At 51.7% G+C, this 27,480-nt stretch overlaps 2 protein-coding genes across 2 annotated transcripts in view; one reads left to right on the top strand and one right to left on the bottom strand.

The window, feature by feature from the left end:
* The window catches only part of JPH3 (junctophilin 3), a 47,503-nt gene extending 44,239 nt beyond the window's left edge, over positions 1-3,264 (top strand). The window contains exon 5 of the mRNA XM_064722951.1: positions 1,709-3,264. Coding sequence (XP_064579021.1) covers positions 1,709-1,789 — 81 coding nt within the window. The 3' untranslated portion in view covers positions 1,790-3,264. The remainder of the gene's footprint in view (positions 1-1,708) is intronic.
* A 3,515-nt stretch (positions 3,265-6,779) lies between these two features.
* KLHDC4 (kelch domain containing 4) lies at positions 6,780-27,046 on the bottom strand. The gene is made up of 12 exons (XM_064723302.1): positions 26,618-27,046; positions 25,557-25,648; positions 24,689-24,767; positions 23,762-23,860; positions 21,553-21,689; positions 16,626-16,718; positions 16,110-16,269; positions 11,659-11,740; positions 9,628-9,836; positions 8,136-8,547; positions 7,589-7,711; positions 6,780-7,331 (listed from the first exon to the last, which is right to left on the bottom strand). Exons 1-12 carry the CDS (start codon positions 26,714-26,716, stop codon positions 7,147-7,149), a joined length of 1,770 nt encoding a protein of 589 aa, XP_064579372.1. The 5' UTR covers positions 26,717-27,046; the 3' UTR covers positions 6,780-7,146.
* Positions 27,047-27,480: the final 434 nt, after the last annotated feature.

The following is a 27,480-nucleotide window of genomic DNA, read 5'->3' as shown; positions in this document are numbered from 1 at the left end:
TGGAGCAGGGGCAGCATTGGCTGTGCTGTTTTGGCAGGGAATTCCTCCATGGGGCAGCCCAGGGATGGGGCTGAGCCCTCCCTGCCTGCGGGGCCGGGGCAGGAGCTCATTCCGTGCCCCAGCAGGGCCGTGCCAAGGCAAACAATGACACTGATAATCGCCTGCAATCTGTTATTATATTACCAGCAGCTCAAAAACCCTAAAACCCAATAATCTTCTGAAATGCAGCTAATCCCTCCCAGCGCCAGCAAGGCCGGGCTTGGCACGGCCGGGCTGGGGAAGGGAAGGAGCAGCGAGCAGGGGGTGCTGGCTGCCTTTGGAAGCTTCTCGTGGCACAGAAGGAGAGGTTTGCCAGGAGCAGCCAGCCCTGGATGGGTACCTGGCTGCTCTCCGCAATCCCTGCCTTGGCTTGGCTGCCTTTGACCCTGTTGCTAAGCTACAAATATGCCTTTCCAGCAGGCTCCAGCATCCTCGCTCCCACCCACTCCCAAACGGCAGCTGAATCAGGCTGCTCGGAACAGAAACCATCCCCGGGCAGCCGGGAGCTGCTTCTTCCCCTTCCTTTTCCAGCAGCTCCGCAGAGCCACCCAGGGAAAGCTCCCAGGGGGTGCCCAGCCCTGTCCCCACTCCATCCCAGCGACCTGGGGAGTGCCAGGAGGGGGCAGGAGCCTGGGGAAAAGCGTTTGGAGCATCCCAGCCCTGGGATACAGCAGGAATAGCTGAGGATCCCAGCAAATCCAAGAAAAAGCAACCACCCACCTGCTGCCAGCAGCGCTCACCCTGTGCGAGCCACATTCACACTGTGGCACCAGGGATGAGGTGCCAGGATGGATGGTGGTGCCAGGATGGATGAGGTGCCAGGGATGTTTTCCTGACCTGTCCTGCAGAAGGATGTGTTGGAGGGCTGCCTGCAGTGCCCTGATGTTGCTGGGATGGTGGTGGGGTCCCACAGGATTGTCCAGGACGTGCTCCAGGGGAAGCAATGGATGCTCCCCAAGGAATTGAACCTTTCCTGGGATGTTCAGCCCAGCTGGTGTGGGGTGTGCACAGGGCAGCTGCAGTGGGGTTCCTGCAATGCTTTCCAGGTGAAATCACAGAATCCTGGCATGGTTTGGGTTGGAAGGACCTTAAAGCCCATCCCATCCCACCCCTGCCATGGCAGGGACACCTTCCACTGTCCCAGGTTGCTCCAAGCCCCATCTAACCTGGCCTTGGGCACTGCCAGGTGGTTCCCAGGAGCTTCATTTGGTCCATATAAACTCAGGAAAGGTTATTAGAGCATTCCCAAAATGTTGCCTGAACATGGACCCCCATGTGCTGGCTTGATATCCAGGATACCTAGAAAACAACTACATTTATTGGGAAATATCCTGGTTACTTCAAACCACTCTAAGATCCCATATAATCTGCTTTTTTGGGGTTTTTTTTTTCCTTTTCATTGACCACCTGATAAACAACCAATTTTAGTTCTGTTTTTAAGGCCAGAGTTCCTATGGGAGTGGCATGGGATGATCCATGATCCATCAGGGGGTTCAGCCAAGCATTTGTTTGGCAGCTTCAAAAATCCTCCAAGGGTTCCTGGGCACTTTGGGAGGTGTCAGCTGGGATCTGCTCATCCCCAGAGCTGCCTGGACTCCCCAGATTCTCCTGGAATCCCTGCACAATTCCAAGGATCCATCTAACTCCTGTCCTTCTCTTTCTCTTGCAGGGTTCAGCTCCCATCCTGGTAGTCATGGTGATCTTACTAAATATTGGAGTCGCCATTTTGTTTATTAACTTTTTCATCTAATTCAAGACTGTCTTGTTTGCAAAAATAACAGTTACATGTATGAATGGGGGAAAAAAAAAAACAAAAACAAAACAAAAAAACCAGAACCAAACAACAACAACAAAAAAAAAACAAAGGGAAGAATCGTAACTCGAACTGTCCTCTGACAATTTCCAAGTCTTTTCACAGAAGAACAACAAATGATCGAGTCTCACTCACAGTTTGCCTTTTTTCCTGGGTAATGTTTTTTGGATTTTAGCCAAAATTCTTTGCTTGTATAACACTATGCTGTGTGGCATGGCAAAATGCTATCAACACTCTGCCCCCCCAACACTGGGAAGGATGAGAAGGAATCCCAACAAAAGAAAAAACCTCGCTTCCCTTCCCCTCACCCCCCCACAAAAGAAAAAAATTGTCTTTGTAACAACAGCAATGAACCCCAAAATGGAGATGAGACAAGGGGACCATGGGGAAGGTTTGGGTGGAGTGGGGATGGGTTCTGGGATGCTCCAGGCTGAGCTTCCCAGGGAAATCCAAATGATAAATGGGAGAGAAAAGCAGAAGCAGGCTTTTCACCCTTTGGAAATGGAGGAATGCTGCCGTGAGAAGGAGGAGAGAAGGAGCACAGGGAAGGAATGAACCCTGGCTGGATGAGAAAATGGCAGAACAGGCCCCTTGTTTTTAAAACAAAAATTGGCTTTTTGCAGAATTCCTCGGGGCAGGGGTAATAGGGAACACGAGGTGTGAGCAGCAGCCCCAGCACCCTCCTGCCTTCACTCCTCCTCCCCAGGCTGCTCCTCACCCATGGCAAGGCAGGAAAACCACCCAGAGCTACTTTTAATTCACAGCCAATTTCTCCTGGCTAAAAATCCCCCCCAAAAACCCCTTGGAGGCACCTCCAGCAGCACGGATGGAGTGGCTGATGGTGCTGTGCTGGTGAGGAGCATCCAGCCCATCCCAAAAAACGTGCACAGGGAGCAGGGTGGGGAGGGACAGGGGACAGAGGGCTCAATTCCAATCCACTGAGGATGACAATAAAACAAAACCAAGCAAAAATCCAACTGTTTCTCAAAGGCACCTGGGGAGGAGCACCTGGAGCATGTCCCAGAGAGGAGGGAGAGGGTGGTGGGTTTGTCTCTTACATCTTGCTGTGGACTGTTTCAGACATCATGCTTGGGCTCTGAGCATGTAGTATTTTGCACTTTGTAATGCAGGATGTATATTCCAGCTTCCAACATGTCCCTGTATTAAAAAAAAAAAAAGAAAAAAAAAAGAAAAAAAAAGAAGAAAAAAAAAAGAAAAAAAAAAAAAGAAAATCAAACCAAACATCATTGGCAATGGCAGCCTCTAAGGATGTATTTTCTTTCTTTTTTTTTTTTTTCTATGTCACTTAATTTGTTCGTTTCTACCATCTTTGTACTATGCCTGCCTTGATTTTTGTCCCCTCCCTGTCCCCACGGATAACCTGCATACTCATTAAAGATGCGTATCCCTGTTCTGAGCTGTCGTGGTGCCGATGACACAGCGCGCTCTCAGCTCCAGCCCGGGGCAGCGGCGCTCGCAGCGCTCCCCGCCCTGCCCTCGGTGCTCCCCCACCAGCAGCTCCCGCGGCTCCTTTGGGATTTGGCAGGGCCAGGGACCCAACCCGCCCCTCATCCCCCCCTGCAGCTGCAGCAGGAGAAGGGCGCAGGAGGGCGGCAGCTCCCGAGGGGGGTGAGACCCTCCCAGGAGATTTTGGGGGTGGGGAAGGAGGGAAAAGCCCTCCCCGACATTCACGTCCAGAGTTGTTGGATCCAGCCCGGACTCGTGGACTCAGCTTTGCTTTGCTTCTGTTTTAGCTGTTTCTCTGCTACCTTTTCAGCAGATTTCTTATTACACTGCACTGGATTGCTATATTTTTAACCAGAAATAAACTAAGGATTAGAGCATGTGCCAGTTAAATTCAGTTCTTTTCCTTACATGGTCTGATTCCCTCCTGTCGCAGTTTTGCTTCCTCTTCTCCTTCCTTTCCCTTTCCAGGCACAGGGCTATGGGTGGACAGGGGAAAGGATAATTTTGAAATTCCATTTTCCACAGTAACTGTCCATCATCTTCCCACCTCTTCCTTTTTTTGTGTTGTTTTGGATTTTCCTTTTGGGTCCTTAGTCACAATTTTTTTTCCCCTCTTCAAGGCTTGTTGCACACTTGAAATGAACCAAAAAAAACCACATTGGGATTGCAGCCTTGGGAATTCACCCCTGGGATTTGGAATTCTGCTTCTACTCTTTGGAAAGACTCTTGAGGACTTTTTTTGGTGCATTCGAGTGCAAGACACAAAGGAGCAGGTTAAACACAGCCCTGCAGACACAGATATTTAGATATCTGTAAAACAGCACCAGAATGCCTCTTGTTATCCATCAAATAAAAGCACTGCTGGTTTCCTGACTGGATTTTTCCCACTGCTGCCTGCCCAGTTATTCCTGCTCTTGCCCCTGGACCAGCACAGGATTTTTCAGCTCTCTGTTGCACTCAGTCAAGCTGAGGTTTGCTCAGGAGGAAAGACAGCCACAGACTAATATTAATTGGCTCCCGACCCACACGGTCCAAAATAATGATTCCTTTCTTAATCCCGGGGAGTTGAGCAATTTGTCTCAGTCCTGGGCTTTTCACATTTGCCCAAGGCCAGAAATATTGCTGAGAAGTAGCCCAGAGAGAGAGGTAATTCAGTGTATTTGCCTGTCTTATGAGCCTGGCTCCTGCAGATCTGCCCAAGGCCCATTAAAATGCCCATCAAGGTGGGCCATAAATCCATGGAAATGATCCAGCCCTGCTGCTTTATGTCCAGGCTGGCAGCTGCACTTGGTCAGTTGAAGGTTTGGATCATTTTTTAAGGCTGCACTGGAATTTTTATGTTCTGCCAGCACCAGGAGGGGCTGGCACAGCAGAGCAATGGGGAAGGGGGAATTTGGGAAGGGAGATGGAATGGAAGGATATGATTGGAAGAGAAGGAAGGAAGGAAGGAGAGGAAGGGAAGGGAGGAAGGAGGAGGAGGGAGGAAGGGAAGGAAGGAGAAGGAAGGAAGGAAGGAAGGAAGGAAGGAAGGAAGGAAGGAAGGAAGGAAGGAAGGAAGGAAGGAAGGAAGGAAGGAAGGAAGGAAGGAAGGAAGGAAGGAAGGAAGGAAGGAAGGAAGGAAGGAAGGAAGGAAGGAAGGAAGGAAGGAAGGAAGGAAGGAAGGAAGGAAGGAAGGAGGAAGGAAGGAAGGAAGGAAGGAAGGAAGGAAGGAAGGAAGGAAGGAAGGAAGGAAGGAAGGAAGGAAGGAAGGAAGGAAGGAAGGAAGGAAGGAAGGAAGGAAGGAAGGAAGGAAGGAAGGAAGGAAGGAAGGAAGGAAGGAAGGAAGGAAGGAAGGAAGGAAGGAAGGAAGGAAGGAAGGAAGGAAGGAAGGAAGGAAGGAAGGAAGGAAGGAAGGAAGGAAGGAAGGAAGGAAGGAAGGAAGGAAGGAAGGAAGGAAGGAAGGAAGGAAGGAAGGAAGACAAACCCCCTGTGCCACGTCAGCTGCTCCCAGCCCATCTGGTGTCTGGGTGGTTGTACCCAAGACCCAGATTCCAGCAGTCCCCAGAGCCCCAGCTTCCAGAGCTGCCGAGCCGTGGCAGCATCCCTGCCAGGCAAACAGCCAGACTGCATCAGAGAGGGAGGAGCGACGGCACAAACAGGGTGGGACCCACGGCGGAGGGCTTAATTGAGATCTAAGGACTAATTACACTCGGCAGCTTTGGCGAGTGCAGGGAGCACGGAAAGCAGGGATTTTTGGAAGCTGGCACACAGACAGGGTGGCTCCAGAGGGCTGTGCTGAGGCAGGACAGAGCAGGGCTGGGACGGGATCTCCTGAGCTGGGGTGAGGCCTTTGCAGGGAACAGAGTCCTGACAGCTTTTCCTGCTTCAGGAACAGCTCAGCTCCTTGCACAGCTCCTGAATGACTGCAGCAGTTGTGGGATCATCGAATCATGGAATGGGTTGGGTTGGAAGGGATCTTAAAGCTCATCCTGTCCCACCCCTGCCATGGACACCTTCCACTATCCCAGGGTGCTCCAAACCCCATCCACCCAGCCTTGGGCACTGCCAGGGATCCAGGGGCAGCCACAGCTGCTCTGGGCACCTGTGCCAGGGCCTGCCCACCCTCCCAGGGAGAGGCAAATCCCCCAAAACTCTGCACAGAAAGATGTGAACTCACCCAGGTGAGAGGACAACAGGGTGAGTGACTGAGCAAGCCAAGAGATTCCTTCCTGGATTAACAAGAAATGCTTTCTCCTCTCCCAGATCATAAATAAATGCTGTTTTCTCCTCTCCCAGGTTATCAATAAATGGTTTGCTTCCACCTCTCACCTGTTATTTTGTGGGGAAGGTCCCTCCCTGCCAGCCATGTTTTTATCTCACCAATTAAAGCTCCTTGTCAGCTCTATTTCATCTTCCTTCTGTCCTAATGAGCGCAGCAGATCCCAGCCCTGCTCTCTGGAGCTGCATCCCTGGGGATGGCCCTGCCACAGCAATGCCCAGGGCACCTGGAATTCCCTGCACAAGGCCAGCCAGCCCTGGTGGCACCTCCAGGCATCGCTGGGCTGCTGCAGCACCACTTGGATCCCATCTGCTGTCCCCAAGGACACAGCACTGCTCTGCTGGGAAGGAAGGGATGCCTTGAGGAGAGGGGCTGAAAAACAAAGCCTTGGAGCAGCCCTGGCCTCAGTGAGGTCTGCAGGTGGACATTTCACTGGCCATCAGGAGGCCACCTGCAGGACAGCTGGGCCAACAGGGGGAAAAACTGAACTGGGACATTCCACAAAGGCAAAACTATGGTGAACATGGAAAAGGAAGAGGTTTCTGTGAGTGCATCTCACAGGTAAGGCAGGGAAGGATTCCCAGGTTTTTGCAGCCATCTCAGAGCTGCTGGTGCACTTTACACTGCCTGCAGGTGTCACAACAGGAACTGCAATCCCTCTTCCACACCAGGAGGAAAACAAGAACACAAGCTGGGATGGGATTTACTGAGCAAAACAAGGTGATATAACCAAGTGAGTTTATTGTAGGAACACCTGGAGACACGTCCTGGCCCCACTGAGGAATCTGGGACCAGTGAACCATTGTCATGTGCACAGTTTGTCCAGACATACCCCAGACAACTTTGGAACAACAGAGTCAGTGTTGTACAGCCCAGAACAAGTGCTTGGACAGCAATCCTGTTCCTCAGGAGCCTTCCAGAGCATTCCCAGGAGTTCCAGCAGATCCAGAGCATCCATCCAGGACGGTCAGCCCAGAGCTGGGAAAGGCTGGAGCCAGGATGGACACGGGGCTGAGCTCAGCAGGGCTGGCCACTGCTCCCAGCACGTTCCTTCACTCCTGGAGCAGCCTCAGGACGTCTGGATGGGATCTTCATAGAAAGTCTTGGCCATGGCATGAGCCACCTTGAGCACCTTCTTGTCCTTGGCCTCGGGGCCCATGTGGCTGCGGGCCAGCCCCAGCCAGTACTGCTCTGTCCTGGCCAAGTACTGGGCCTGGGCCTCCCCAGGCTGCACTGCTGGGTGCTGCTGCTCCCCTGGGCAAAGAGAGGGACACACAGGTCACACCCAGCTCACCAGGGCCACAGCAGCCAGGCCACGTGGGGCTGAAGGTAACAGCCTGAAAATCTAGCAGCAAGCAGGAAAATTCCTCTTTTATTCCAAGAGTAAAGTGTTAGGAAAGCTGCTTGAAACTCACCTGGATGCCAGGGAGACCTTCAGACTCCCACAGAACCAGGCACTGCACTAAACCCCACTTTAGGGTAGTATGGAGACAGCATTCGTTAGTAATTACCTTCCTCATCTTCACTCTCCTCTTCAGAGCTCTCCTCTTCTTCTTCCTCCCCTCCCTCTGCACCTTCCACATCATCATCCTCCTCTTCATCTGACTCTGACTCCTCCAGCCATTCCTGGGTTTCTTGGATGAGAAAGGAAAGAGAGGAGAGGCACAGAAAGAGAATTAAGGTCCAAAGAGATAACCAAGGCACGAAGAGCTAACCCCAGGTAATGCCCACGTGCTCTGCAGGACCCAAGCCCTGAGACACTGGGGACAGGCAGGAGCATCCCTGCTCCCTGGAGGAGTGGACAAGGCTGGCACAGCAGGATTCCCAGAATGGCCCATGCCACCACAGCTCTGTTTACAGCTCTTGGATTTCCACAGGGCAGAGCTGACTGTACAGTGACCCCAAAGCTCTGGCCCACACAGGTAAGCCACTCTTTCCCATCCAGGAAAAACCTCCACTCCAAGGTTTTCCACCAGCCCTGAGGAAGCCCCAGAGTTGTTTTCTCCCGCAGTGTTGCTGCCCTGAAGGCACAGGGAGAGCTCCCAGCACAGAGCTTACTTGGATCCATCTCCAGCAGCACCTTCCACTGCTCCATCCTGTGCAGGTCGATGCTGTGCAGGTCACTGAGGGTCACCTGGCGGTCGCCCACCTCAAACATGCCCCCGTACACGTAGAGCACCCCGTGCTTCACTGCCACCATGGCACTGGAGCGCGGGCACGGCTCCACGGGCTGCCCCGGGGCTCCACCTTCCTCCTCTTCCTCTTCCTCCTCTTCCTCTGAGCCAGACCTGTCTTCTGCAGCTCCAGGGATCACCTGCTTGATGGTCATGACGGTGCCATCCTCTGCCACCACCTCCTTGACGATCTCCAGGGGGCCCTGGGGAGGCGGCAGCTGCAGCTCCTCCCCTCCGGCAGCCTCGGCCTCAGCCTGTCTGCCCCGCCTGCGCTTCCTCCTCTCCGACCTGGGGCCCTGAGAACAGGAATGGAGGAGATTTTGTGGGATTGCATGCAGCTACCAGCAGTTCATACACACAGCACAGAGGGAAGGAACTGTTCCTTTTTTCACCACAATTGAAAGTCTCAAGTGATCAGTGCAGTTCCTCCTACAGCATGAGCTTCTCCCAGCCTACAACAAGGAACAGTGAAGATCCTGGAGAATCCAGAGTGTGGAATTGCTCCCTCTGTTAAGAGAGGAGCAGCTCTCCTGCTCCCAGGTGCCACAAACACACAAAGGCCACTGTTCAGTGACAAGGGAAAGCACCCCACGATTTCCTGAAATCACAACAATTGCTGGGTGCTAAATTACAGCCCATTACCAGGCAGCACTCCAGGTCTTGGAAGAACTCTCTGAAAGGGCTGGAAAACAATCAGTTTGGGAAGGCTGAAGCAAGCAGCTGAGTGGCTGTTTGCCTGTTATTATGGGATTGACTTCTCCATTTGGAGAACAAAGCCAGGAAGGGGCAGGGGGAAGGAGAAGCTGAACCAGGTTTTGCACCTCCCTTGGCCTGTGAGAGTGGTTCAAACACAATCAAAGAGCTGAGCTGAGCTCTGAGGCTCTTGGAGCCAAGGTTAATATTTCATCTCTTCTGGTTGCTCATCAGCACTGGGGAGAAAAGGGAAGGGTTTGATCCCAAAATCTTTTCACAGCAGCTGTGAGTGAACTCTGCTCATGTCAGACTCATCTGGCCTGGAGAGGGCTTTCAGCAAAACACCAGAAATATGTTTTCAAGCTGCTCTGCTTCATTCTGCATTCCACAATAATGGGGCAGCTTGATTCCTGGAGGAGAGGGATTGCTCAGGTGCATCCTGAGCTACCAGAAACACAGGATTCCTTTAAAGAGAGAAAAATCCTGGCTCCATCTCTGGAAATGTCCAAGGCCAGCTTGGAGCAACCTGGGCTCACGGAAGGTGTCCCTGCCCATGGCAGGGGTGCAATGAGAGAATCTTCAGGGTCCCTTCCCACCCAGACAATCTGTGAAACCTCAAAAAGGCCCAACCAGCCATAAAGGATGTGCCAGGTGATGAAATGAGTGAATTCTTTAACCCAGACCTTGAGCTGTGCAGGGAACCAGCGGTTCTTCCCGATGTCATAGAAATAAATGTCATTGAAGAAATCCCCCTCGATGCTCTCCTCCTCCTCCTCATCCTGCACCCCCCCAAACAGGAGGCAGCGGTTGTTGGGAGCAGCAGCCACAGCAAAGCCAGACCTGGGGCTGGGCTTCACTCCCGAGGGGCTGAGCCGACTCCAGCTCCACCTGTCTGCAGGGAGAGAACAAATGGCAGCAGCAGCACAGGAGAATCCTGCCTGGTTTGTGTAGAGCAAGCTCTCAGAGCTCCAGCAAGGAATTCTGATGCCATGGGAAGGCTGAGCTGGAACAGAGCTACAGAATAAAGGAGGGATTTATTGAAAGGATCTCCTCAATGGATCCACCTTGGGCAGCACAAGAGCCCAGCCAGGGCTGCACCCAAGGTGAACCTAAATGGTCCCAAAATGAACCAAAATGGTCCCAAACTGAACCCAAGATGAACCAAAATGGTCCCAAAATGAACCAAAATGGTCCCAAAATGAACCCAAGATGAACCAAAATGGCCCCAAAATGCACGAGCGCTCCCGGGGTCTCTCCCTTGGATCAGTTCTGCTCCATTTGCACCTTGCAGTTCATTGTCCCATTCCAGCTTCAGCCCAGGCAGTCCCACCCTGCTTGTTTTTCTCTCTCCAGCCCACGGGGTTTGTGCTCCTGGGCTGAGATTGGGATCATTTGTCCTTGGTGCCCAGCTGGAGCAGGAATTGTTTTGTCTCCCTGCTCTGTGCACAGAGCTCAGCATCCCTGATGTGAACCCAGACCCACACACTAAAGCAGCACAGAATGGGAAAAATAGAAAAGCCAAAACCTGAGGCATCAATTCCATGCCCTGTTTTGGATATTGTCATGGCACCTTCAGGATTTTCCAGAAATTTCTGGACCAAGGAGACTCTTGAAAGTGTCTGCACCTTTACTGGAGGGTGAATTCAGCCAAGGCCTGATCAGATGCAGCCTTCAAGCACCAAAAACCATCCCTCAGTTATTCCATGGAGCCTTCCCACCTTCTATCAGTTCTCTCAACCTCTTCTGCCACCCTGCACTGCTGCCTTACCCCCAAAAATAAACACAGATCATCCCAAAAAGCCCCAGCCAGGCTTTAAAAGAGGGCTCAGCAGCAGGACAAGACCTGTGCTCTATCCCTCTGCTTTTCTCCAATCCCTTCTACTCTGACTTCAGAGCAAATCCCTGAAATGCAGGCTGGGAGCAGCAGTGCCAGGCCCTGTGCTGCTGAAGGAACTGCAATCCCAGCAAGATAAAACCATAAACAGGAATAATGTAAACAGGGCCTGGAGTCCAGACAGTGCTGGTGACCAAGCCTCCTCCCCAAACCCCATCCCACACAGTCAGGTTTGGAGAAATCAATCACAATTTTAACATTTTAGAAATTCAGCTCCAAGAAAATTGTCCCACTGCCTGAGTCAAGGAGGAAATCTCCTAAGGAAGGTGATGGAATTCCTATTCCAAAGAGCCACCATGGATCAACCTGTTCCCCCATGGAATGGGCCCAGCCTGGAGCAGGAAAGAGCTGAGTGATTCTCCCTGTCCTTATCTCAATCCATGAGTCTCCCATTGGTTTTCTCTCCTTTCTTCAGCAGGTCCCTGGCACCCACCCAGGAATACCCCACAACAGGAGAATTCTGCAATCCCAAAGATTTTCTGTTGTGAACAGGAAAGTGCTGATCAAAATGTCCCAGAAACAGAAATTTGGAAATGTTGTTTTAATTCCCTCCCACATACAAACTGGGGGAAAAAAAAATCACTAAAATCTCTTTTCCTGCATCTCTTCCTGAGCCAACACTGGGGCACAGAGGTTATCACTGAGAGGGGAATTTGGTTCCAGTTTTTTTGTGTTATTTGGCACTTGGTGCCATGATCTAGTTGAGGTGTTAGAACATGGGTTGGACTCGATGATCTTAAAGGTCTCTTCCAACCTAGAATTTCTGTGATTCTGTGATTCCAAGGAAGGAGAGGATTTGCATTCCCAGGGCAGAGCTCACCTTCCTCCTTGCCTGTCCCTTCAGCCTTCAGCAGGAACATGTCTGTGTGCAGGGTGCCTTTGTCCACATCCTTCTTGATCCTCTGCAGGGAAGGGAAACACAGAGATGCTCAGGGAACAGCTTCAGAGGCCAAACCACAGAGGGATCCAACTGGAAATGCAAACACTGGCTCTGGGCAAGGAGAGGCCCCTCTGGAGCACCAGGCACCTCCAAACCATGGGATTCAAAGCAGGGATTCTCCCTGGGATGTGCCAGAATCCTGCCTGTGGCAGCAGGAAGGGCTCCTCAGGCTGTAGCATGGATTTCTGGGGATGTATGGAGACTGTGGGATGCAGGAATTCTGGCACCCAGAGCAGAATAAATTGACACAAGGGACTAAAACCAACTGGTTTGCAAACACAGGAAGGATGGGCAGCACTGAGGAAGCAGAAGAGCCAAGGTCCTGCCTTTTGCTCTGCCCCAGACAGGACCAGCTGCTCTCAGGGCTGATTTAACTCCTGTAAAAGGAGAATTCCCACCCCCAGTGGGACATGACAACTTTCCAGGGCCTGCAAGGCCCTCTGGGATTCTGCCCTGGATGTTGAGCAGCTCTGATGTGCAGTGACCTCATGTGGCCCAAGCCTGTTACCAGCTGTGGGTCCCTGTCACCCCCTGAGCCAGCACAGGAGGAGCAGAGGTTACAGCTCTGTCCCCTGCAGCTTGGCAGCTTTGCACAGCCCTGAGCAACAGGTTCATCCTCCCAAACAGAAGCAGAAACTCCACTCCCATCCCTACAAAAGGCAGGATAAGGTGAAAGCTCAGCAGAAGCCATGAAATGCCTGATTTTCAGTGTGATTCCCCTGCTCCTCTCCCTGGATTCCAGTGCTCATGGCAACAGCAGCATCCCAAGGCAGCTCTGTGCCACACCACCCCAGGAGCTGTGCTAATAATGCCATTAGCCAGCCATCCTTCCTGCACTGCTTCCTTGCCATTCCCTTCCTCCTGGGATCAGCAACTCTGCTCCCAGGGTGCCACCAGTGCAGCCCAGCAGTGCAGCCCAGCAGTGCAGCCCCCAGGAAGATGAGCTCTGTGTAGACCACAGGATACAGGAATTTTGGCACCCAGAGAAGAGAAATAAATTGTCACAGGGGATTAAAAGCAACTGGGTGCAGCCCTCTCCTGCTGCACAGCTGCAGCTGGCAGGGTATCCAATTCCTGGACTGGTGCTCAGTTCTTAGGGAGAGGAGAGGGAAGTGTTCTCCAGGCACTGCTCAACCCCAGCCAGGTGAAGTGTGAGGAGCACAGCACTGCCTGAGAGGCAGGAGAGCAAACACAGAGAGCAGCTGGCTCCCAACCATCCAAGCTGTGTGGGAAATCCACATTCCTTTCTCCTGAAAAGCTCCCTGTAGTAAACACACTGTGAGTGCGCCATGACAAAGCTCCCTGGGCTCAGAGAACCCCCCTGAGGTGGAGTGGGAGTCAGTTTTTGTTGTCACAGACACTTCCAGCTGCTGGAGAGATCCATCCCCTCCCAGCCAGGACAAGTCAGCCCTGAGCAAATCCTTCCATCACTCACAAGAGGTTCCTGCTCCCCCCCTGTCCCTGGTGCTTTCCAGTTCCAGGTGTTTGTTTTCCAGGAAAATCTGGCTGGGGTACCCTCAGTGGACAGCCTGCTGGGACAGTGAGGAGGTGCAAGAGCTTTACAGGCATCAGCTGAAAATTCAACTCTAACAGACTGCAAAGGAACTGAGGCACAGAGGGCTTGAGGGGTGGAATCAGGATTCTCCAAAATTGCCTGATAGGAGATCAACAGTGTTCAAAACCATCCAAATAGCAGAAGTGTTCAGCAGGCAGAGCTACAGAAGGACCAGTCCCACCAGACCTCACAATTCAGGCTCTTCCACATCTCCCAGCAAATCCACTTCAGCTTTGTGACAAATGCCACTAAAAAACCCCAAAAGAACAAAACCCCCCCAGCCCAGCCATGCCTGGCATCCCAAAGCCCTGCCCACGTGTAACTCCAGCCCTCCCCTGGCCTGTAGGCTGCACCTGCAAGGTGGAGCAGCAGCAGCTCCAGCCCCTCTGTTGCCTAGCAATGGAGCTTGAGCCAGCCCAAAATGCAGCTCGCTGCAGCAAGCCCCATCCCCAGCACAGGGAAGGGCTGAGGACATCTTCAGGCTCAGCAGGAGAGCAGGTCTGAGCTCCCCTGGGCATTGGGAGGTCTGTTCTGGGCAGGGCTGGCAGCACCCACAACATCCCTTCTGTAGGGATTGCAGAAATTGTCTTCATCATCATCCCCAGGCTGCTGCTGAAACAGAACAGAGACACCATTGTGCTGAGAATCCTGCTCTCTAAAATATCAGGCACCAGCACCTCAAGGCACTCACACCCAGGGCTGGAAAGCTCCTTTTGCACCATTTGCAGCCTGGTTTGCTCAGGAAAATCCACAGCAAAGCTGTGAGGGGACCAAGGTGCTGGCCCTGCTCTGCAGGTCCTGCAGAGCCCCACAAAGTCACTCCATCTTTTCTGCCTCTATTTCCCCAGCCAGGAAAGAGACTTTTTATCAGGTCCCATGAAGGAATTCAGCCCTGGACTGCCATGTTAGTGAGAACAGACTCTCCACATCACTTCTGCAAGCCCAGGGAATCAAAGCAGGCCCCAAAACTCTGTTCCTGCCTTCCCAGCTCCCTGCCCATCCCAGGACAGCAGTCCTGCCATGTCACCACCCTCCTCCAGCAGTGTGACAGCCAAATGATGTCCCTATTCAAAAAGAAGAGCTATTAGGATTTTCCTCCCCTCTTGCCTTCAAAATTTCCCATCCCATGTGTGATTTAGTCCTGCCTCTCCTTGGAACACTCTGCACTTGATGAATGGTGTTTTCCTTGGATATCTGCCTGGTTTCAGATGTACAAATGTCTTCAGACTCCCCAAAATGTCTTCAGAGCAGCCTGACTGGAGTGTTTGCCCCTGTAACTGGAGACAAGGAGTGAGTCCTCTCCTGTAGCTGCCAAACTCCAATTAAGTATTGTTTTCTCCATGTCTACCTTCTCCCAAGAGCATCCCAGGCAAACACATTTTCTGCACTTCAAAGCAAACCCAGACACTCAGCTCCACAATCAGCTCTAAGTGAAGACACAATGAGAATTAAATAGCCACACATTAACAGAAGTGGGTCTCTCCTAGAGGGGCCATATCCTGCTGAATTTAATTTTCAGGAGCATGCTGAAGGCTGCAGAGAAAATTCTGTTCAGAGCTTTGGTCAGTTTGTGCTACAACAGCAGAGCCTGGCAGCAATGGCCCATCAGAGAGAAGCACACAGAGCTCTCCACATGAGAAAGGAAGGAGATTTTTAACATCTGTGGAAAATGTCTTGTTTTAATGGAATGTTTAATGGAGTGCCTGTTCTAATGGAAAAGCTGTTTCCCAAGCTGCAGAGAACCTCCCTCAGCTGCCATCCTCACCCAGTGCCCTGCCAAAGGCTGAGGGCAGCTTTGCATCCCCCCATCCCTTCTCCTTCCTCTTCCCCAGCTCACACCAACCCAGAGCAGCAGTGGAACAGACCCAGCTGCAAACATGTGAGACTTTTCTATCTCCATGGGGCAGCTGGAGCCCAGCAGCTGCCAGGAGAGCTCCAGAGGCAGCAGCTCCTGCTCCCTGCCCACCCTCAGGAGTGAGCACAGCACGGGAAGGGAAGGGGACAAAGCCCTTCATGTGGAGAAGGCTCTGTGTCGTTGCTGCTGCTGAATCCAAGGCACATCTGATGAGGCAGAGCCCAAAGCTCAGGCCCTGAGGAGGCACAAATGCTTCTAAATATACAGAGACACCAACTCCCCTCTCTCCTCTCCCTGCTTCCCTCCTTTGTTCATTTATCCCCCTCAGAAGAACAAGGCGTCCTCCTCCCCTGCTGCCTTTCCACGGGAGCAGCAGGATCCAGGCCTCTGCCTCATGCCCAACATGAAAAGCTTTGGCAGGAGCTTCTGCTCAATGAAACACTTCCTTCCTGCTGCCCAGCATGGCCAGGGATACCTGCTCACTGAGGAATGTGCTCTCTGGTATAAATTCCCAGGATTAACAGAGCAAGGAGCAGAGCTGGGGGAGCCTGGTGCTTGTCAAAAGTCTTTTTTGGCTTATTGAGTTTGCTCCCTCACCTCTGCCACTGATGGCACAAAATAAAAGTCTCCTGGCAACTGCTGCTTTTAACCTGCAAGTGCTGAAGCACAAAGCAATACCTGAGAATGCTTTAAGTTGCCAAAAAAATGTCATTTCTCCCAGTTGCTTATTCCTCCCTCAGTGACATCAATTCCTTCTGTTGGATAAGAACAGCAGGGAAAATCAAGAAATCATCTGAACCAAGATTAGCCCCTCAATCAGCAGAACTGCACGGAAAAAAGGCAGAGTGAGAAGATGTAAATGAGAAGATGTTCTGGTCCCCAGCCTGTGGACAACACCTGCCTGCAGAGAGAGTCCCCTACCTGCTTGGAGTAGCCCCCATAGATGATGATGTTGCCCTCAGGGGTGGGAATCATTTGACAGCCAGACCTTGGAGCAGGCCCCATCCCTGCAGGAGCCAGCTTGCTCCAGGTGAAGGAGTCCAGGTTGAAGGTGTACACATCGTTGTAGTAGATGAAATCTCTGCAGAGAGCACATGGGGACACTCAGGACAGGATAAAACAGCATTTCAGGACAGGATAAAACAGCATTTTGCTCACAGCCCCCACTTCTACAAGACAAGGATCTGACAAGATTGAGAGGCCAAAAGTGCTGGACTGAGCTGTGGCTACAAGGATGGGCTGCCTCAGTGCTACAAGGATTTCTCCCACACCTGAAGACTTTAAATCAAGATCCTTTGTCTTTCTGACACAAAAATCCATTCAGTCCCAGTCCTGCTGAGGATAACTCTCCCATCAACACCCAGATTTCTGTTACTGGTGAAATTTTGTTGCCTTTTTTAAGGAGGACTCAAACTCCCAGCCACCCCAGCAGCCCACCTTGCACTCTCATGGAATCCTCCAAAGATGACCAGCTGCCTTTTGCACGCAACCATCCGATGTCCACTTCGCCCAGAGGGCCCTCCTGGTGCCCTGAAACACAAAGAAATTCCATTTCTCAGCAAAATCCCCTGCCCTGGTAGTGCCTCAGGCCATTTTTATTGCAGTCACTGGCAGCTGAGCTGGCTGAGCACCACTGGGAACGTGGCTGCCTCAGTCCATGGCTGCTTTTCCCCAGGACAGGATGGATGCTCTTCCAGGAACCCTTGGGACTGCACAGGCAGTTCTATTCCTAGAGATAAACCACCCTAAGAGCACCCAGAGTCTTCCCAGTGATGAGTCAGGAGCTGATTCTTTAGCAGAGTTTAATGAACAGCACTTCACAATTGCAGGGAAGACACTCCAAACTGAGATGTTTTCTCCAAGCACCAAGAGACAAAGCCTGGCTCTGCCATCCCCCTCCCTCAGAGTCTCAGGAAATCAACACCACCTTCACTCATCCACCTGCAGTTTGGGTATGACTCCAAACCACTGAAAACACTTCATGAATTACCCAGATTTCCTCAAGAACAAAGGCACTGCAGCAAAACAAGTCATCGTTGTCAGCATGATCCCACTGAAGGAGGACAGGGATAGATGGGGTGTTGGGCAGGAATTCCTCCTGGCACAGGTGCCCACAGGGCAGGGATAGATGGGGTGTTGGGCAGGAATTCCTCCTGGCACAGGTGCCCACAGGGCAGGGATAGGTGGGGTGTTGGGCAGGAATTCCTCCTGGCACAGGTGCCCACAGGGCAGGGATAGATGGGGTGTTGGGCAGGAATTCCTCCTGGCACAGGTGCCCACAGGGCAGGGATAGATGGGGTGTTGGGCAGGAATTCCTCCTGGCATAGGTGCCCACAGGGCAGGGATAGATGGGGTGTTGGGAAGGAATTCCTCCTGGCATAGGTGCCCACAGGACAGGGATAGATGGGGTGTTGGGCAGGAATTCCTCCTGGCACAGGGTGCCCACAGGGCAGGGATAGATGGGGTGTTGGGCAGGAATTCCTCCTGGCACAGGTGGGCAGGGATAGATGGGGTGTTGGGCAGGAATTCCTCCTGGCACAGGTGCCCACAGGGCAGGGATAGATGGGTGTTGGGCAGGAATTCCTCCTGGCACAGGAGCCCACAGGGCAGGGATAGATGGGGTGTTGGGCAGGAATTCCTCCTGGCACAGGGTGCCCACAGGGCAGGGATAGATGGGGTGTTGGGCAGGAATTCCTCCTGGCACAGGTGCCCACAGGGCAGGGATAGATGGGGTGTTGGGCAGGAATTCCTCCTGGCACAGGTGCCCACAGGGCAGGGATAGATGGGGTGTTGGGAAGGAATTCCTCCTGGCACAGGTGCCCACAGCAGCTGGGGCTGCCCCTGGATCCCTGAAGGGTCCCAGGCCAGGCTGGGCAGGGCTGGGAGCAGCCTGGGATGCTGGAAGGTGTCCCTGCCCATGGAAGGGGAGGAATGGGATGGGATTTAAGGTCCCTTCCAACCCAACCCATTCCATGACTCTGTGGCTCACTCCATGACCCCACACACTCAAAAACAGCCACACACTCCTGTTCAGCTCTCCCAAGCTTCCCTGACCTTTCAGTTAAATGTGCAGCTTCCATTTCCAGGAACAAGCAACAGCCCCTCCATGTGTCCCATCCACAAGGCTCCCGAGGAGCTGGGCAGCTGGACACCAACCCAACATGGATCACCCTCCTTCCTCCTCCTTCACCCCCAGCATCACACAAAGACAACAAAAACAACCCCAACAACTTTCCAACAGCCAGCTCTAGGCCAAAGAGGGTTTGCTGTGTGTTCTCTGCCCCCGTGGATGAACCCATCCTGTTTTCCCTCACTGAGGAGTCTCCCAAAGCTCCCAGCTGGCACCAGAGCCCAGCCAGACTCCTCCACCAGGCAGCCCTAAGGTGTGGAAGTGATTGCACAATCAGGGCCTCAATCAATAAAGCTGAAAACAGCAGCAAAACCTAAAGCCACAACCCCTGGCCACAGCTGGAGCGGCAGCAGGGAGCTGGGAATGTGGGGCTGGATTTCTGTGGAGAGAGAAAATGAGGGCCCTTATTCACCATGGAAAATGACAACCTCACCCTGGTGATAATGAGAAACTCCACCAGAAGAGCAGCATTTGGGGAAGACTGAATTAATATTGATTGCTTGGACTCTTTATTCTAACAGAGAGGAGGTTTTTCCAAGCATTTACTGGATCTTTAGTATCACCCTGCAGAACAGCACCTCTGGTATTAATTTCATCAAGACTTGAAATCATTATTTTCTCTTGCTGTAACAAAGCTCCTGTGTCATTACTCTAAAAGATGGCACTTTTTAAATCATCTCTTCATGTTTTTAAGGGGAGGATGAATTAAACCCAACATCAGCACTAAAATCCTGTTCTCAGAGAGTATCTTGTGCCTTGTTTCTCAAACAGGTTTCCTCTGAGTTTAAAATCAATAGAAGTTTATTTATTGATGTGTTTTAATAAAGCTCCCACCAATGCAGATTTAACTCCAAGGCACAAATGGCACAGTCAGGCAGGACTGGCAGTGATGCAGAACCTCATTCCCACTGCAGGAGGATCTTCCTGCAACTTTTCCCAAACACAAACTTTTCCCTTTCACCTGTTCCAGTGCTCCTGGTCCCCAAGAAACATTTTGGAAATGGCTTCCCAGACTTTGTGATTAATGCTCTCTTTCATGGGGTTGACACCAGAAGGCAGACATGTAGGAGGGAGCTGTAAATTCTCCAGAATTTTTTTTTAAAAATAGATGAAAAACTCTGGCTAAGGACTGGCTCTACACATGTACAGCATGAGGCTGAGCTGAGCTGCTCCATAAAGAATTTTCTTTTGCCTGTGGAGTTACTCTGGGATTTGTAATAACAAATCAGAGCTGAATTCAGCCCCCAGATTCATGAATTACTTGTCCCGGTGGCTACAGGCTGCAGGAGTTGCCTCTTCATCCCCAGGATGCTCAGGAGAAGCTTGGGAGTGCTCAATAATAATAAAAGTGGGGGTGAAGAGAACATTCCAACACAGGGGCACCTGAGGACAGAGCACTTTTGTCCTGCAGAGGAACTGAACTCAGGGTTTGTGTTGTTTTACACCAGTGGCACACACAGATCCTGTTCCCCCATGTCTGGACACTCAGGTGGAAACAGAGAAGGGAAAACACAACTGGCACAGAGCCCAAAATCCTCAATTCCAACCCCTTGCAAAGTCAATGCACTGCTGTACACCTGCATCCTGATCTACCAAAGAACAAACTAATTTCTGGGCTGACCATCTACCTGATTTACACCAAAACACCCTTTTCTTTCAGCATCTGCTGGGGCAGGAGCTGATTTTCCTGGTGAGCAAGGAGAGGCATCCATCACACCCAGCCCTGTGCTGGGCCATCCTCCCCTGCAGGGACTGCTCCAGTTCAACAGACACTGGTGGAACTGGGAAATTTCCAGCAGCACATGCCAGCAAATGCTACAGGGAGCACCAGCAGCACTCCAGAGTGTCAGTGAAGGGAGCTGCAGGGCAGGGAGGTGGCAATTCCCAAGCACAAGCCCCAGGGATGCTCCCTGCCTCTCCCTGAGGGAGGGCACTGGGACTCACAGAGCTGACTGGGAATGCTCTCTCCAGGAAGGAATGAGGCAATTAGGTTAAAATATTGCTGCTCCAAGGCAGGGTAACAACCAGTTCATGGACTGAGGAAACCTCGAGCATCACACACACAAGATAAGGTGGCTGCACTAAGTCAAAGTCAGCTGCTGGCACGGCTTCTAACGGGCTGGGATTTGCTGTGTTTGGATCAGCTTTGTGCATGCAAAATGCAAGGAAAACACAGCTAAATCCTGCTAAATTTAGCAACTTTTAACTCTGTCAGGCAGCCTGGCACCACTGTGCTAGGAGAAAATGGAGCTGCTCTTCCCCAGCACAGGGAAGTTTTCAGAGTTAGGCAAGGTTTTCTCTTCCATTCAGCATCAATACCTACTTTGAACACCTAAGGGTGTAAATAGGGGTTGAAATGGGATCAACCTGGACAGATTTGGTGCTCCCACCTGAAGGAAGAACATCACTCCTAAGTGATCAAAAGCTGCTGCTTCTCTCAGTGCACTCTGAGGGTAATCTGGAGCTCCAGCCCAGCCAAAGCTGTGTCCTGGTACAAGACAATCCCAAAATCCAAGAGGAAGCCAATCCCAAACTCAGAGCCAAATCCACTCCCCTGCCTCTCAGTCCACTGGATGTCACTAGAACTCTTCCCTCATGCAAACACAAACAGGAGCAGCCAAAGCAAGGAGCCAAAGGTTAAAGAAACATCAACACACGACTTTGGGCCAGATCCACTGAAAATATTTACACTTTCACTCCTGTCAAAAACTTTTGGCACCTGTTTCCTTTGACAGGCCTGGCTTGTTTATCCTCAGGAATCTCAAGGCAGCAAATGCCAGGAGTGGAGTTGGGAAGATAAAAAGTGGCTTCTCCAGTGGTGTTAAAATTGGGAGACCCTTGTACAGCCCCCACTGGAGGAGCCCAGGAAAACAGAGCAGCAGTTTTGGACATCTGCACCTGCCAGGGTTGGGAACAGAGAGCTGCTCATGATACTCTTCCCTTCAGTTAAGCAACACCAAACCCACACCCCAAAAATCAGGATTGAAATAAACCAGCTTTGGTCTCAATACACTTGGAACACATCTCTCATTCCCACTTCTTTCTAGGGGTGTCTTCTCCAACCCTCTGTATTTAAGGGAGAGCTGGGAAATCAGAGCACTGAACCAGGAATCGAACTTGGATCACACTGGCACAGCTCCTCATGAGGCCAACAGCAAGGAATCACCGAACACCAGGATCTCAGGGATCAGAAATCCAAATTTCCTGGCAAAAGAATGAGGGCCCAGCACTTACTTGATCTGCTCCCAGGTCTTGGTGGCCAAGTGCAGGACCCAGAGATCTTTGTAGTGGTAGAACTGCTCCCCGTTGGGAGAGGCAAACTCGCCCCCAAAGATCCAGAGCTGCCCCCCAGCCGTGGGCACCACAGCTGCCTGCAGGACAAGGGACAGCTGGGTCACAGAGGATTCCAAACCAGGCACACAGCTCCACATCCCTGGGAACAGCAGCAGCTCTCTGGGGCTGAGGGAAGGAGAATTTGGATTAAAGTGTTCAGCACAGCTTCCCTACAGCAAGGGAAAGCTGGCCTGGTGGGCTCTTCCCACCTCCTGGGGCAAGTTCAAAGTGTCCTAGGAAACATCTTGGGATTAATGCAACAAAAAGTGTTCAACTCTCTCTGTTCAAAACCAAACTAAAGAAAGAAAACCACAAAAAGCCACCAAATACAGAAGGAAATGTGCAGCATTTGGACAAGAGGAGAGACTGTTGCTGCTTTGATTGTGTCATGGCAGAGAGGGATTTTTTTTTAATTTTTTTTTTTTTGCACAGAGCAGCACCAAAACACCTCTGGCATGCAAGATGCCAGTTAAAAGCAGGGAGAAGAGCAAGACTCCACTTCACTGAAGTTATCTGTGTTAGGGCCAAGGAAAAAGGAAGGAATCCCAAGAAGCAAATGCTGTGGCTGTGCAAATTTCCATTTGTGTTTTCTCCAGGGTACCCATCACAGCTCAGCATTGGGATAGTGCTCTCCTTCCTCACAAGGCTTCATTCCCTGCCTGTCTCTCCCAGCAAAAAAAAAAAAAGATTTTTAGCCCCACAGAGGACCATGCCCTGCCATAAACCAGCCCAAACATGAAATGATTAATTAAGAAAATCCAGGGTGTGCTTTCAGGCAGGATTTGTGGGAACATGAAGTTACCTAAACAAAGGGGATGTGTGCCTGAATTCCATGGGCATCCAGGGCTTAAAAGCTTCAAGGGAAGGTTTATGCAACAGCCTGCTCATACTTGTGGGTGACCTTTCCAAGAGCTGGCTTGAAATTCATGACAAAACCAAACCTTTTTCCTTGAGCAACTGCCAAAACCTGCCCATAGCTCCTCTCACCTCAGCTCCAACAGTGGATTGTGTGTCAGAGACCAGGGATGACAAATAAACCTAAAAACATGCACCTAGCAGCCACAGACACACTTCTGCTTAGCTCTGAGCTATGCATTAAACACAAAGCCACAAGGAAAACAAACCAGCTCATGAGGCTGAACTGTCCCCTGTGAAATCATAATTAATTATCAGACAGAAGCACTGCTGAGGCAGGACTCCTCAGTTGATTGTTGCTGTAATCCAGCTGCAGCTCCTGAGCTCTCCCTTTGGATTGAGCAGCTCGACAGCCACCTGCTGGCTGCTGGAACCAAGCTCGACTTCAAACAGCACAAAGCAGCCCAAAAATCAAGGCAGAACCTTTCAATTCAAGGATGCACAGCTCAGAGCCAACACTGGCACTTATAACAAAGGGCTATGAACCTAACTGGGGTGTTGGATCTTACCAGGGAGCTTTGGGATGGGTAGGAAAAGGACATTCACATCCTGTATGGCAGCTTTGGGAAGGCACCAGTCACCCACTGGCTGCAGCAGGTAAGAAAATGCCTCAGCTGGTGAGGGCCAAAGACCTGCAAAAAATACAAGTCTTTGGTCCAGGTTGTGCTGTGCAGGTGTTCACATGAAGTAAACAACCCCAAATTCCTCATCCTCACAAGCAGCCAGTGACCTGGATCTGCAGAGAGGTGCACAGGAGCCCAAGTGCTCCCTGCTGGCAGCAGGGGCAATGGCTGGGGTGCTCATGGATGAGGCTGTGGCCATGAAGGGAACAATGGATTTTGGGCAAATTCCAGTTTGAAAATTCAGGGCCCCCTGGGATTATGGATTTGAGCTGGTCCTTGTACAATACAGCAAAAGAATAAAATTCTGAGGAAGAATCTCCCCCCTAGCTCTGCTTGAGTTCTGCCAAATCAACAGACACAACCCCAAATCTTCATTCCACACTGAGCACTGCCAGAGGACACCCAGTGACCAGAGCACCTTGGACAGAAAAGCTGAACTGACACCACTGGCAGCCCATAATGAGGAGAACAAAGAGAGCAAAGAAACCCTCAGGAGGTGCAGAAATTCAAGCCCTCCTCCCAAATCTCCCTCAGAACAGCCCCAGCTGCTGCTCTGGCAGCCAGAGCTTTACCTGGTGAGCACAACGCCTCGGGGGTGGGTTGGGAATGTCCAGCTTGGCCCAGCTGTTCTTCCTGATGTTGTAAATGTACAGCTCATTGTACAGGTAGGTCTGTGAGACAGGGAGGGAAACAGCAGCTCAGCCCAGTTCAGCTCAGCTCAGCTCTGCACAGGGGATTTGGGGAGAAGATTGCAAAGCACAACCTCCTCAGAGCTCAGGGAAGGACAAACAGCTCCTGCACTGCACTGGGAGGGAGCAACTCTTCCACTGGGCTGGAATGTTCCCTCCCAAACCCTTGGTGAAGGCTTGAGATATGAGGATTTAAAAAGCTGGAGCTTAACACAGATGTTCAGGTTAAAGGTGCTCAACTCCAGAGCAAAGAACAGCTCCAGGTGGTAAAAAAAGCAGAATTAGTTCAGCTCATCCCACTGGGTAACTCTGAGGTGGCCAAATATCCCTGCCAGTTTTCCAGAGCAGTTTGTCTCCAGGAGCAAAATAACCACTTGCAACCTGCAGAAATTCAGGAAAAAGAGTGTTCCTGAGTGCAGTAATTTGCTGCTGCTCCCATCTCCAAGGCAGCCAGCAGCAAAGGTGCAGAAATATCTTGTTTTGAGAAGGGCAAGAGATTCTTCACTAGTTATCCCAAATGAGGGGCAGATATGGCTACAATTAAGTCTGGAGAAATTATGAAGCCCTGAAATATTGATGCTGAGACAATCACTCTGACTCCTTAATGGGTTCCAGAGTGTCTCCTTCCTGCCAACTGCTCAGCCATGAGACAGAGCCATGGCAGAATTAAAAGGCTATTTTGCTCCCATTCAGGGACAAATACATATTTTATGACTCTGCCTTGAATTTCCCTTCAAATGAGACCCGTGCAAATTACAGGAAAAGGAGGGAGGGGGGAGATAAAGGAAAAGAAAATGAAGTATACATTACTTTTTGGCCATTGAAATATTCACCTCCAAAAAGGATCAGCTCGTCTCTCTCGGGGTGAGCACAGAAGGAGCAGTTCAGCCTGAAAGAAAAGAGGATGGAAAAAATAAAAATGATGCGAAAGTCCTTAAAACCTTGAACCTTGGAGCTTTTAACTCAGGCACCAGCACCTCTGCCCTCCAGCCCCAAAGGTCTCTCCATCATCTGCCAAATTACCCTGCTGAGATGTTCACCCCAGGGCTCAAAACTTCTCCAAAGAAATGAATTTCTTCCCAAACTTCCAGCAAGATGAATGGGGCACTGTCTGAGAGGCTCTCCTATTTCAGGAGCACACGTTACTCTGTGATTTAACTCCCCCTTTGACGTGAGCTCCTGAATTTTAATGCTGGGGTGGCAGGAACAAAAATGACTTTTATGAGGGCACAGAACTCTGGGCTGTCTCCTCTCCATTTATCTGTGTCATTATTCTGCACTTGCTGCTGGTCACTGCTCTCCCGAACACCCCAAGTTTCTGAACCCCACTTAACAAAGTGGTTTTCACCTCATGACTCATCCTTTTGCCTCTGAATTCCCTTCAGCCCTCTAATCCAAACCCAAAACTTCCTGTTCACTTTTATTTTCCCTCAAAGCCCTGAAATCTAACCCTGCTTTGCCTCTTTTGTGCTGATGTGATGGCTCAAAAGTGGATTTTGATGCCCAAAACCAGGCCTTTGGTCTCTATATAACCATGAACTCAGTATTCCAGGTGTTTCCTAACTCCAGATATCAGCTATACCTTCCACTCATGGGAAATAACTTTACATAAAGAAATTACATCAACAGCACTGCCAGCTGCTCTACAAGTGGCAGCCAAAGCTTCACACAATCTCACCTGGGTGAGGGGGGTGGGCAGGATGACTCAATTACTTGGGTCTTTTTAGCATCCAAACTCTGGAATTCTGCTATCAGGGCTTCAAGATCCTCCTGGAAAGAAAAAGTCAGACATGAGCAGCTTGGCATGCACAGGAGCACACATGAAACCAGCACTCACTCCCATAGCTTCCCTATTTAAAAAGAAAAATAACTGCCCAAATATAAGCAGAAACTCTTTTATATCCAGAGAAATCTTGTGCATCTTTATTCCCTTTCAACTTCACTCAATTAAAACCAAAAACTGCCCCCAAAACTGCTGACAGGCCAAGGGCAGAGGCAGGACTGCAGCAATGGGAGGTTCTGAGCCAGGGTCTCTCCTACCACCCCATTTCACGTCACTTTGCTGATGGTGTGCTCCAAACAGAGAATTCCAAAGCCTGGGAATTGTGCAGCATGGCATCAGCTCTCCCTGCAGCCAGGAGACTCCACACGGGCACCTTCCATGCCTTGGAGCTTTGAATGAGGCCATTAACAGCACTTTTTACCAGGGAAAAGTCACTGCTTTGAGGCTTAAACACAAGCAGCCCCTCTAGGAGTGCAAGAAACAAAGGTTCTCATCTGTTTTTAGGGCCAGAAGAAAAGGATGAAGGGGATGGAAGGCAAGAAGGAGCCTTAAACTGTGTGACTGCTGTCACACACAAGGGACCGGAGGGGATTTAAACAAGATTCTGCTTGGAATCCGAGAATGAGGGTCCTTAAATCTCACCCATGGGCAGGGACACCTTCCACAATCCCAGCAGGCTCCAACCCAGCCTTGGGCACTGCCAGGGATCCAGGGGCATCCCTGAAGTCCAACTTCAAGGAGCTTTGGACAAAGCTCTCGGGCACATTGGGAATGTTGTGGTATCTCCGCTGGGCCGGAAGCCGGACCGGATGATCCATGTGGGTCCCTTCCAACCCATGGCATCCTTCACTTTCCCTGGGCAGCCAGATTCCCGTTGGATTCGCTCCTTTGCTCCCAACGGTGCCCTCAACCTTCCCCTGCCCCAGAGCGGCCCCGCGCCCTCCCTGGCCCGTCACCTCCTCCTTCTTGGCTCGGCGGGACACCTTCTTCTCCATCTTGGCCAGCGTCTTCTCGGCGCCTTTCCCCTTCTTGTCGCGCTTGCCCTTCTTCCCCATGGCGGCGGGGACGGGACAGCCCGGGATTCCAGCGGGATCACAGCGGGACGGGGCCGGGATACGCCGGGATCACAGCGGGACGGGGCCGGGGCGAGATCACAGAGGAATCACACCGAGATACCCCAGGATCGCACCGGGATTCCAGCGGGATCAGAGCGCGACGGGGCCGGGATACCCCAGGATCGCACCGGAATCACACCGGGCCGGGCTGCGATACCCCAAGATCACGTCGGGATCGCATCGGGGTACCCCGGGATTGCACCGGGATCGCACCGGGATACCCCGGGATCACACCGGGACCACGCCGGACCGGGATACCCCGGAAGACCCCGGCATGGGGCCGCTCCCTGAGCCGCGCGGCAGCGCCCTCTGCCGGCCCGGAGGTCGGATGGCGCTGAGGGAGCGCTGTGAGGGCTCCGCGGGCTGCGGCCGCTCCGGGCCGGCATCAGGAGCCCCGCAGGGCCGGGGAGAGGGGTTCATGCAGCCCCGCACACCGGCCGGCACAGCCCTGGCACGGCTCGGACACGGTGGGGTTGATGCCCGCCCTGAGGAGAACGTGGAGCCCACAAAATGGCCCCCTCCCCTCACACAAAATGGCCCCCCCTCAGGGGAGGGGAGGCGAGGACGTGTTTCGAGGGACGAGTTAGGCTCTGTTCAGTGGTGCCCACGGGCAGGAAAACAATAATAAACTAAACCACAAGTTCCACCTCAGCGTGAGGGTGGCAGAGCACTAGCCCAGCTGCCCAGGGAAGTTGTGGAGTCTC

The sequence above is a fragment of the Zonotrichia leucophrys genome, chromosome 11 (assembly GCF_028769735.1).
Source record: "Zonotrichia leucophrys gambelii isolate GWCS_2022_RI chromosome 11, RI_Zleu_2.0, whole genome shotgun sequence".
Classification (NCBI taxonomy): domain Eukaryota; kingdom Metazoa; phylum Chordata; class Aves; order Passeriformes; family Passerellidae; genus Zonotrichia; species Zonotrichia leucophrys.
Note: the sequence above shows the minus strand (reverse complement) of the source record. Positions and strands in the feature narration are given on the sequence as shown.

Coding starts and splice junctions, on each gene's coding strand:
- KLHDC4 (XM_064723302.1), bottom strand. CDS start 26,716: ATGGGGAAGAAGGGCAAGCGCGACAAGAAGGGGAAAGGCGCCGAGAAG. Junction 16,270..16,625: donor GGATTCCATGAGAGTGCAAG/GTGGGCTGCTGG, acceptor TGCTCTCTGCAG/AGATTTCATCTACTACAACG. Junction 11,741..16,109: donor ATGGGGGCTACTCCAAGCAG/GTAGGGGACTCT, acceptor CCTTCCCTGCAG/AGGATCAAGAAGGATGTGGA.